The sequence below is a fragment of the Mytilus californianus genome, unplaced genomic scaffold (genome assembly GCF_021869535.1).
Source record: "Mytilus californianus isolate M0D057914Y unplaced genomic scaffold, xbMytCali1.0.p SCAF_7, whole genome shotgun sequence".
Taxonomy (NCBI): Eukaryota; Metazoa; Mollusca; class Bivalvia; order Mytilida; family Mytilidae; genus Mytilus; species Mytilus californianus.
This window is the reverse complement of record NW_026262723.1, coordinates 26240849-26253754: the sequence shown is the minus strand read 5'-3', so window position 1 is coordinate 26253754 and position 12906 is coordinate 26240849. Positions and strand designations below refer to the sequence as shown.

General features: G+C 31.2%; 1 protein-coding gene across 1 annotated transcript in view; it reads left to right on the top strand.

Moving 5' to 3' along the window:
• Positions 1-12906, top strand: part of LOC127708901 (multidrug resistance-associated protein 1-like) — a 47530-nt gene that overhangs the window by 21117 nt on the left and 13507 nt on the right. The window contains exons 13-21 of the mRNA XM_052214057.1: positions 248-394; positions 1575-1659; positions 3285-3351; positions 5447-5573; positions 6299-6475; positions 6874-7041; positions 8275-8467; positions 11796-11862; positions 12175-12564. Of these exons, the coding sequence (XP_052070017.1) occupies positions 248-394; positions 1575-1659; positions 3285-3351; positions 5447-5573; positions 6299-6475; positions 6874-7041; positions 8275-8467; positions 11796-11862; positions 12175-12564 (1421 nt within the window). The remainder of the gene's footprint in view (positions 1-247; positions 395-1574; positions 1660-3284; positions 3352-5446; positions 5574-6298; positions 6476-6873; positions 7042-8274; positions 8468-11795; positions 11863-12174; positions 12565-12906) is intronic.

Here is a 12906-nt window from a genome sequence, read left to right as displayed (position 1 = left end):
TGTAAAGTCGCCAACAATAGACATAGAAAAACAAGATGTATGACATGAAATAGCTTAAAAATTTCGAAGTTGCCATCAAACACAAATCAATTTATCAATGAATGAATCAATCAATCATTGAGCATGTAAAAAAAGAACAATAGCGTAATCATGATAATGACATATATACTAACGAGAGACAAACAAGGTGCAATGTTATGCCATACAATAAAGTTCTTTATTAATTACAACCTGAATTGTTTTTCAGATATCATTTTGTACTTTTGGTTCGTATGTGTTCTTGTACCCAAACGATGCTATGTCAGCAGAGAAAATATTCTTATTTACCTGGATGTTTAGAAATCTTCATTGGGCTTTGCATGCCGTTACACATACTATCAACAATTTTAATCAGGTGAGTGTCAAGAACAACAGGAAACATGTTTCGCTTTGCGCTTGATGCGTGCATTGCAAGAGAAATAACCTGTTTATTTTCTACTTCGTTTTGCACATTTGATTTAGTTATGAGATTTGAAAATCGGTAAAACTATGGTTTTCTCTAATGAACTACTGAGATTCTAAGTTTGGTAAAATAGGGTCATTAACGTTGAAATATTTGAACGTAAGAACGAGAAATAAACATAGCCATTTCATGATGAATGAAAAATCCAAAATAAAATCGCTAATACCTAGCTTTGGTTTTACCAATCCACAGTAGGAATGCTTAAAAAATGAATATACCACAGCGACTATCAGACATAATAAATGAAAGAAAAATCGACAAGATTATGGAAAGAAAATTGCAAACGACAAAAAAGAGAAACAAATGCCTACAAAATACTGAGCAACACAATTCACTCCTGAAACCAGGATGGACTCCCAGACCATCGGGAAGAAATAAGGAGATCCTGCATCATATGTGGCACTCGTGATGTTGTTCATAACAAGTACAATAAGTGATAAATCTCAATCGGTAACACTGTGTCACACTCAAGACAAAGACGATAACATTGTGTTTATGATTGCAAAATGTCTGTGACAAATATTCCATTACGGCCAAAACATATCATAGTGTCTTTTGTAAACATTTTTAAGGGTTGACGTCAATTTTAACACTAGAAATTGTGAATTAAATAACTTCATTGTAAGCAACAACCATCTATCCAGGAGATGATAATAGAAAAAGCAAAGTATTGTGATAAAAAATGTTGGGTTTTTAGTTGCAAATTATAGGTTTCATAACGAACGAGAATTGAATATCGCTTGATATAAACTCGAGGTGTTTAATTTCAATAGATTAATAAAAGAGCCTTCGATCGTCGAGTTTATTATTGATAAGTAAATCAAATATCGAGAGTTTATATGTAACTATATCCAATTCTCTCTAGTTGTTGAAACTATTTCTTTTATAGTTAAAGCTCTCTTGTTTTAAATCACAAATTCAACAAATCATTGATCTAGTCTTTTGCACATAGCAGTTCGACGTCATATACCCTGTTCTTACGTTAAACTCTAACACTAGGCACTTTCAAGCCTTTTGTACGCTACAGAATGCAATAAAACTTGACATCTTTTTTGCAACATTTCTGTTTTAGGCTTACGTATCGTACCAACGAATCGAGAATTTTCTTAACAATGAGGAAATAGATGACGATTTTATAACACGGAGTAAAGAGACAAGTGAGTAGTTATTTGTCTATATTACATATGGTTAGATTTTTCCTGTTTCTTATTGGTTTATTTGATCACGTGTTTCCGAATTAATAGATTTTGTATTTTTTTCAGTATTTTGACATATTGACTCCAGTTACTATTTTTAAAAGAGATATTGACTCTATGTTACTAAATATAGTAAAATCGAGTCAATATCATTTTCTATATATAAATTAAGGACTTTTACTCAGTCAATACGTATATATTGACCTGTAATTTTATATTGAACCTCGGACTTCGTCCTCGGTCAATATAATCTGAACAGGTTCATATATAATGTATTGACCTCGTCAAAAGGCCATAGTTGATAATTAATATGAATAAAATAGAAGGATATTTTGGGTAAACGCCGCTGATAAGCACCCCTATGACGAAACAAAATGACCACATTTCAAGGTTAATTGACAGTCTTAGACCATAAATAAATGATATGAATGAAGCATTACAGTAATTATGACACTTATCTGAAATAAAAAAGTAAATATTTTATATTGTCTAAGCTCTTATTTCCTTAAGTAAAAAAAAAACAAAAAAAAACAAAAAAAAAACAAAACTCTGTAATTAGCATGTGATATTAAAAGAAACGCTTATGAGACTACTGATAGTTGCGCTGAGTAAATCGATTTTTAATTATCATTTAAAAATTAAGAAACTAGTTTCATTACTGTAACCATTATTTTAGTAATCATTTTAACTGAGTTCAATAAGTTTTCTATGTACCCCCTCTTTTTTTTTTACATTTTTACCTTTTATATCTGTTTGTATTGTTCACACATTGTTGTCAATATATTGGAATTTTATGCGACTGTCATACAAGTGAGAGGTCAAGCTAGCTATAAAACCAAGTGTAATCAAGCATTTACTACATAAGTAAATGTTTGCACTAAGTCAGGAATATGACAGTAGTTTTCAGTAGTTTGATGTGTTTAAGGTGGTACCCAACACCTTGACTAATATTAATTTGGCTCGTTTAATTTTCATAAAATTTTGACAAAATGTTTACTTTGACCCTTTGACAAAAATATAAAAATTTCAAAAAATTTGAACCAACCACTTTATCAGAAAAATTTCTTTGGTTATATAGCAGTTTGACAAACACTAATTTTGATCATTGAGAAGCTTAATATTTCCTTAACAATACAACGTAATTAAAACGTTTATCTGATTTTTACAGAGTTATCTCCCTGTAGTGGTAAATACCACCTTAAGCTTTTGATTTTGCCATTTGAGAAGGGACTTCCCTCTTGAATTTTCATTTGAGTTCGGTATTTTTGTTATTTTACTTTTTTAATCATTTAACCTATGCCATCATGCACCAATTCCAATTACTTAAATTTCTTGTATATGTTACATTATATACAAGATTCTCAATTGTACCATAATTCGTTCCACATCACATCATACATGTCATGCACAATTCATACTTACAGCACCATAAGCAGGTCTCCATGACTGCACACAAAATTCCATATGATATCAATAAGGTTTATTAGGAAAGTCACAATTGTTGACATTCGATGCTGGCAAACAAATTAAGATATTTCTATTTTTGAATTAAGAAAGAGGATTTATTATTTCTTATTTATATGCAGAATATGGAATTACATTAAATGATGGAAATTTCAAGTGGGATAAAACGGCAGAAACAATATTGAAAGAGTAAGTATTTACTGCTTTTAAAAAGAAAAATGTAAGCATATGAATTTAATTAAATAAAACAGAAGAACACAAGACAATAGCATATGGTCAAATTGCTAAATGCCTACAAAAGCAAAGAACAGTCTACAAACATAACACCACAAAATAAAACTAAGCACACGAGTTAACCTCAAGTAAACCGGAAGGAAACAATCTCATTAAATACTTAGACATATAAAATATTTCAATGCAATAGTTGCTTAAGGTTGTTTGCAATCGTGCTGGTTCTTCAAAATTCTATTTTATATTCACACCTCAGACTCTAGCAAGTGGCATCAGCTAAATAGATAATTATTGTTATTTGTCAGTTACAACTATATAATCTGTGGAAGTTATGATACAAAGGAACATCAAATAACTTTGATTCAAATGCATTTACAATGTTTCATGAAAAATAAATTGTTTGGTAGTTGTTTCCCCTTCATATTCGTATTTAAATTACAAAACTGCAGTCTAAAACCGTAAGTTTCAGAAAAATAGACAGCATCGTTGAACATTCAAAAAACACAATACTATGCATTAAAAACTTGAAACTATGCAATGGTTAACCCTCCAAACCAAAACGCTAGTAGTTAAGATGATCCTTACACAGCTACTTTTGCATGGGTATTATTTCTGTACCAGAAATGTATAGTACTGGAAATCTACTTTTAATATTCAGTACTATTTTGTTACTTTAAAATTATTGTAATATTTAGATACATGTATTTTACAGTACTTGATATGTACTTGAAATTTAAGTACTACGAAATTTTGGGTACACCGTTACATTTTTAGCATTTTGAAAGTTTGTCTATTTCAAATCTCTTAAAGTTATGATTTTCAAACATGGAATATTGTTATCACTGTTGGTTTTACTTCTGTACCAAAAATTTCAAGTACAAATTTAAATCATGTACTGTAAAGTACAGGTACCTAAATATTACAAGAATTTTAAAGTAAAGAAATAGTACTTAATATTAAAAGTAAATTTCCAGTACTACAGATTTTTAGTACAGAAATAGTACCTATGTACTATTGTTCATTATAAAGCATTTCATATTATTTGTGTTTTCAGTGTTGTATGTTTCCCATTCATATCATATTCATATTTCATATTCTTGATTCTTGACGATTGACGAAAATAGTTTTGCGCTGCATATTTTGAAATAAACTATAGCTTTGTACGCTATGTTTTGCTTTGCGTACCGAATATTTAAATTAGTACAATAGAAAGGTAAAGCGATTCTATATTATTATTTAAATGATATATATTTATATTCAAATAGCATGAGTTATGCATGAGCTCAAAGCGCGGCAATACTAACCATATATATATTAACACAATTTCACTTTTCGAGTTAGTCACTGGTCATTATTACAATCGGGGAGGCGGCAGACTAAAGTCACCGCTGCAGATTATATAATAAAGTATATATAAATTGGACGACTCATTTAATGCAGAAATTGCCCACACGCATTACCACGACAAGTTTATGGGTTTATGGTGACTTATTCCTCATCCCAAGTCGATGTATTATTGGTGTCCCATTTTTCCTGCGACACAAAAGTAGCAGTGTAGTATACACAATACCTTTTCCAACAGTGAGAATTCGGTCTGATTTCATCTGCGTAAAGGCAATTAGCAGTACTGATTCGTTAGTAGAATAAACATTGGTGTCTCATTGGCACTCATACCACATCTTCCTATATCTATTGGTGGTGAATTTTGGTTGTTTTTTGGACCATTTTTTTTCTATGAATAGAAACTCATACTGCAATTATAAACATCGTATCACTTGCATTAGAACGGAGGTTACCGGTCGTTTAGAAACCCTGATCGTATTTGATTATCGAGACACCGTGATATACAAGACTGTAGGAATCGCAAGATAACTTTAAAGGCTTATGAATAAATAAGTTTTATTATAATTAGATTCGGTAAAGAAGGAAAACCAAGACATATCATAAGCTCTAATGAGCTTTTAATCGATCAGCTGTATAAAATACATACCAACAAGAAAATATGTGTATATCTCTCATTGAATATCTTTTCAATTAATTAATGTAATTATAGCATCAATCTGAAGATACCAGAAGGATCACTTATTGCAGTAGTTGGATCTGTAGGATCTGGAAAATCTTCATTTCTTACTTCACTTCTTGGTGAAATGGAAACGGATACGGCAAACATTAATGTAAAGGTACGTAGGAAAATCTTCATTTGTAACGTCACTTCTTGGTGAATTGGAGACGGATACGTCAAACATAAATGTAAAAGTACGTAAGAAGTCTTCAATAATTAAAATAAATTCATTTCCACAGATATTAAACACGTGTTATCATTCATGTACAGTTGATATTTTTTGTTGATTTATATTTGTTTTTTTCTGGTTTAGCGTTAAGATAGATATAGATTTTTCAGCAATTATGTTTGGTTGATAGTTTGTTTTAAAGTAAGCAAAACTGACAGCATGCCCGTTCAGAAAATCAATGAAATGATAAGAAATAAACAATATTGTCTCCTCTTTAGATGGCCGGAAGTGAAGCTTATTTTGATTATACATTTTATAAAATTCTAGGCTCTTCAGTCAACCCTCAACAATTGTATGTTGAGTATTAATACGTGAAGTGTGATTTCATACTCCGTGCTAAAGGTTTCAGTGCTTTCAAGATGAAGAGCAGTTGACACCAGTGCTGTTTCCTTTTTGTTGCTTTCCCAAAGTTCCAGCACGGATTTCTGTTTTTCTTATACTCTATTTTCCAGTATTTACAGACACTTCATTTGAACTTTGGTGGATATTTGTTTAAATGGTTATCATACGATATCTCCTTAGTTTTATATTTGGCGGAATTACTTTGTATAAAAGGATGGGGTCACTTACATTATAAACTCCCTCATATATTTCAATATCATGTCTCTCTACAGGGTTCGGTTGCATATGTTGCTCAGCAAGCATGGATAATGAATGCAACATTACAAGACAATGTGTTATTCGGCGATAAACTGAAGCAAAAGACATATGAGCAAATAATTGATGCAACATCTCTAAGAAAAGACTTAGAAATGTTTGCAGCTGGTGATCAAACTGAAATTGGTGAAAAGGTAAAATATGCAGTTATTATCTCTTGTTTTTAAGATCAATAATTTCTAAAAACATTTATTTTTTTTTTGCAGTAATACATGAAATATTGGCGCATTTAGTAAAAATGAAAGAAAGAAGAAATGTTGTCGTTTGTTGCGTGTGTATTGCACAAACCTTTGAATTGAAGATTTTGATTATAAATTAAGACAGGATATATAAATCTGTATTCTATGTATTTCAGTTTTCTGTTTATTATAAGTTTCAATTTTCAGCACCTCTTACAGCCTTTTATATCTAAGTTGTCATTAAAATACCAGATATATACCATACGTATATAAATCGCAACTGCTAATAAATACAGATACTCCTTAAAATGCATATTGATATCATGATTAAGAATACATATTCAACTACACAGGGCATCAATTTGAGTGGAGGACAGAAACAAAGAGTAAGCTTAGCACGAGCATTGTATAAAGACGCGGATATATATCTCCTTGACGACCCTCTAAGTGCTGTAGATTCACACGTTGGTAAACATATTTTCGATTCAGTTATAGGTCCAAGTGGTATTTTGAAGGACAAGGTATGTATCAGTTAACACTCATCCGTGATACAAAGCTTATTTGTTTTGATTTGCCAGACGTGCTTTCATCATGAAAGAGGCTATCGAATACAAATAGTTAGAAATCAAAATCAAGTACGAAGTGAAACAGCACTTAACACCAATAATTAGAAATGAGTATACCTAATACAGCAAAGGACACCTTAACATACCAGTAGAAAATCTTTAGTGTTTCATATATATATCAAAATTATGTTAAAAACATAATTATGACCACAGGATGTTATATGTCAACAAAGATTCGGTACATACTGGTCTGGTAGTACTCTTAGGGTCTAAAGATTAATTTAACCGGCAGCTCATCAAATATAGTAGGTCAGCAATTGGCAATAGGCACGTTCCTTCTTTATTGACATTTTTGTAGTAGCTAAATATGCTAAATACCGGAACTTATTACACAGAAAGAAAATGAATGGTCCCTTTTTTGGAGAAATTTGACGTTGATAATTTGTCGTGAAATGATTCTATCTAGATTGTTCGTGCTTTTATCATTTGCACACTTTGTTTTTAAAAAAATATAGAAAAAAAAAAATAAGAGTTTTATAACATTTTGAAACTTTCTTTTTAGCTATTTATAAAATAATAATGGGAAGGGAAAGTAGGGGGTAAGTGGGCAAAATATCTGAAGGCATAACATATAAAAAAAAAACCAGTTGATTTCGAATATCTGACTAATATTTAAATAAACTCATCATAGATACATGTACCAGGATTAAAATTTTATATTTGCGCAAGAGGCGCATTTTTTCTACAAAAGTCTCATCAGTGTCGCTTCAATTGAAAAATATTAAAAAGGCCAAATAAATATGAAGTTGAAGAGCATTGAGGACCAAAAATTCATGAAAATTTGCCTAATACGGCTAAATTAATCTACTCCTGAGGTAGAAAAGTCTAAGTGTTTCAAAAATTCCAAATTTTGTAAAATGTTAATTTATAATTATGACCATATCAATGATAATTCATGTCAACACAGAAGTGCTTATGAAGTTAAGCAAACACATATTGCTTAATGTGTGTCAATTCAGATGCAATACTTTGTATGATATACTTTTATGACACTTGGTATGATATACTTTTATGACACATGGTGTTGATACTTCTCATTTGTTTGATCAAATACTATTATTCAAGCTAATTGATAAATCAGTATTTTAATATGTAAAGTGTTTATATACATGATATATATAATTACAGACAAGAATACTTGTAACACACGGACTTAGCTTTCTTAGAAATATGGATATGATAATCACACTAGTTGATGGTAAAGTAGGAGAAATAGGATCATTTACTGAACTCATTGGACATGATGGCGCTTTTGCAAAATTTTTGAAAATATATATGATAGAAGAACTGACATGTGGAGAACCTGAAGAAGAACAAGAAGGTATACTTCTGTTCATAAGATTTATTTCATACTTTGTAAATCGGAAATAAAGGTCATAAACTCCCTGAATGGAGTAAACTTCAAAATTTATACGATACAGTTTCATCATACAAAATTACACCAAAAAAAATTCCAAAAACCCTTTCATCTATCCCCTTTCAGAATTTTGAATCACAATAGATTCGCATCGTTCAAAATTGCCCAAAAATTAGTGTGAGTCAAGAAATTGCATGCTTCATTATATGTTTTTCTAAAATGGACTAACATTTAAAAATGATATAGTATTCCCCAATTACAATGTACAATGTACCATACAACATAAACCATGCCCCTTAATCCATTACACCATACACCTTAGACCATTACACAATTACACCTTAAAACATTACCACATTACACCATACAACTAACACTATTACACAATACACCTTGAACCATTACACCATTATAAAAAATAAGATGAGGTATGATTGCCAATGAGACAACTCTCTACAAGAGATCAAATGACACAGAAATTAACAACTATAGGTCATCGTACGGCCTTCAACAATGAACAAAGCCCATACCGCATAGTCGGCTATAAAGGCCCCGAAATGACAAATGTAACACCATTCAAAGGAGAAAACTAACGGCCTAATTTATGTACAAAAATGAACAAAAAACAAATATATAACACATCAACAAACGACAACCACTGAATTACAGGCTCCTGACTTGGGACAGGCGCATACATACAGAATGTGGCGTGGTTAAACATGTTAGCGGGATCCCAACCCTCTCCCTAACCTTGGAAAGTGGTGTAACAGTACAACATAAGTACGAACTATAAAAATCAGTTGAAAAAAGGCTTAACTCATCAGATGGATACAAATAGAAATACATCTAACAAAAACACAGAGTGGACGTGGCCGGGTACTTGTATATCCCAACAACAAAAAGACACTAAATACTGATCTGAGAGTACGCGCAGTTACTGACAGCTAGTTCAAAGCCACTAACAACTAATAAAAAAAATCATGCATCTAAGTCTAAATTATCAATCAGTACACATCCAACATCCAAAGGATTTAGTGTAAAGACGTCATAAACAGTCAGAGAAAAACATGACCTTGTGCAATGCCAAGATACAGGTATCGACAGATTGTAGATCCATAAATGTGTATATGTATATAAGAATAATATTTAGTATCCTTTTAATTTACTGATAACAAAATCAATATTAATACCAATAAAAACAATATTCAATGATCTTATTACAGTGTTGAATTGGTAACCTTTTAGAATAAGTTTATTTAAAGGATCGATAAGTTTACCAGGATCGGTTATGAATTTCCGGGAACAGTTAACAACATTTCCGTAAATATGAGGATGTGCTATCCCGTTTGAAATAAGTTTTCTACAGGTACAACCAAACTTCAAAACCAAATCTTTATATTTATGGAAGAATTTAGTAAAGGTTTTAAGTAATTTGTGGTAACGAAATCCTTGGCTTAATAATTTACCAGTAATACATAGATTACGTTCGTTAAAATCAAAAACGTCACAACAGACACGGGCATAGCGAACTAGTTGTGAAATATAAACACTGTAAGATGGTGCCAAAGGAACATCACCATCCAAAAAGGGTAAATCAACAATAAGGAACGAAAAATCTTCCCTTTTGTCGTAAATTTTAGTGTGGAGATTCCCGTTTAAAACCGAAATATCTAAATCTAGGAAAGGACAGTTATTACCGTTTAAATTTGATTTATTCAAAGTAAGTTCCTTTTGGTAAATTTCGGCAGTATATTTAGAAAATTCTTGATTATTTAACGAAAAAATATCATCAAGATAACGGTAAGTGTTGTTTATTTATCAATTGAATGCAAAATAGACGGGTCTTTACTGAGTTTGGTCATAAACTGTGATTCATAACAGTACACAAACAAATCTGTTATTAAAGGGGCGCAAATAGTGCCCATTGGAATATTTACAAACTGTCGATTAACTTTGTTGTCGAAACGTCCATAATTATTATCAAGGAGAAAATTAACAGCTTCAATCATCTCATCACACCCCCAGTAAGTATATCTAGCATATTTACTTTTCTCATTAGAGAAGAAGGCATTAAATGAATTGCAGCAAATATATTTGCATTCAGATTTACCAAACGATCATTTAATTAAATAGGAAAACTTTTGAGATAAGATTGTGAGGAAGTGTAGTGTAAAGAGTAGAAAAGTTAAAACTGTGACCAGAATCAAAAGGACCATCAAAAGCACTTAATTTATCTAAAACATCCAAACAATTTTTTACACTCCAAAAAAAGTTAATTCCACTATTTTCATATATTTTATTACAATAGTTTATAGTAAGTTTTTTGATAGTACATGTAGTTAATGAACTTGTTAAAAGCACTGAAAGATCAGTTGTAGAACACTTACTAGAGGCCGAGATGAAACGATATTTAACTGTTTTTTGTGTAGTATAGGTTACCAATACATAGTTGGAACCTACAAATGTTCAGAAGAAGCCTTAAGCTATGATGTGGTTATGATATGTTTGTTTACTATATGACTCTCTGTGGAGCGCACGGACTTGAATGTAGGTGAATTTAAAATGTCATTCTTAAGAACGTCCGTGTAGTATTTACGGCATACCACCACCACATACACCATATACCTTACACAATTACACCATACAGTTAATGCCATAACACCATGCGCATTAAGCAATAATAGAATGCACTTAAAACCATTACACCATACAACTTAAAACTTTTATACCATACCTATTCAACCATTTTACCATGCACTTATAACCATTTTACAATACAAATTAAACCATTATACCATAAACCATAAACCATCACACCATACACCTTAAACCTTAAACCTTAACACCATACATCTTAAACCATTCAATCATACGCATTAAACCATTACACCATACGAATTTCGTTGGGAAGGTTTTAACATTCTAGGGCTGAAGCAATTATTTTGAAAACATTAAAATCGTCATGTGTTTTGTAATTGATCAATGGACATACATTCATTGTTACATATATCATACATTTGATTGTTTAGGTTTTTCTAATTCTTATATTTTTTGTGGGCTATTAATTGTAGCATGGGAGAGGAATACACTGTGTTACAGCTGTCTGCCCGTCCTTTAAGGAAGAGGTTGACTGTAGATTTTTTTGTCGTCTAATCTATGATATAGTTGCTCTGAAATTAACCAGCATCTCTTTAAAGCTTATTTATTTTCATATAAATGCATACCCTTTAATATTTCTTTTAACGCTATCTGTTTATATTTTTTAGTAATGAGTATTTTTCAATTTTTACAGCTCTTGCATTAACAGAAGAAGTTGCATCCGAACTAGAGAGAAGTGGAAGTTCATCAGTTCTAATGAGGTTTATATTTTTTATTAATGTAATTGTCATTGTTAACATTGTTTCCTTTTTTTTTTTAAATTATTTTAGTTTTAATTCCAATATAACTATGATATCATTCAAAAAGGGATTTGTGCTGCAATAACTAACCATTTACAAACAAAGTTATGTTAATAACCAAACAAGATATGAATAAACTGCGATTTAAAATGCGCTTTTCATGGCCATTAAATACATGCATAATTTTTTTTTTCAACTTTATCATATTATATAAATATATCATAAAGTTGAAGTGTTTAGTATATAGTTAATCAATGTTAATATTCTTTATAGACAGCTGTCAGAGATAGCACAATTGAAAAGAATGGAATCAAGCGAGGATGAATCATACAAGTCTAGACCCTCATTACTAAGTCGTCATTCTGAAAGACCCACATTACTTAGACGTCACTCTGAAATATATAAAAAGACGATTGAATATGGATTAGAAAATGAAACGGTAGAAAAATTTGTGTTGAAGAAAAATTTTCTGAGACAACAGTCAGCAGATATTCATTCTACCACAAAATATTTGAATAGTTCCTTGCATGAAAAATTGCATCATACTTCCAATCAACATTTGCAGTGGTTAGAAGATAGAAACATATACAACCCTGACCCCTTAGATGATATTATAAACGATATATGCGTTGAAGACGAAAGTGAACACAGTATTATGAATAGGTAAGATTTTCTATACACAATGAGCTGTTTACACAGAGGCACCCTACAAAACATATTGTAAATACTCTTGAATAATCGAATATTTGTAGCTGACTTGACATCGGTATACACTATTCAATGTATTCGTTTAACTATTCTTGTAATTTTGATTGTTTATACATAACATTTTTATCCCTCTGTCGATGTCACTATTGGTTGACTGTGAAATGTTGGTCATTATACCCCCGCTTTAAAAAAGTGGGGGTATACTGTTTTACCTCTGCCTGTCCATTCGTCAGTCCGTCAGCCCGTCCGTCAGTCCCATGAATATTTTTCGTCGCATCTTTCTCAGGAACTACAATA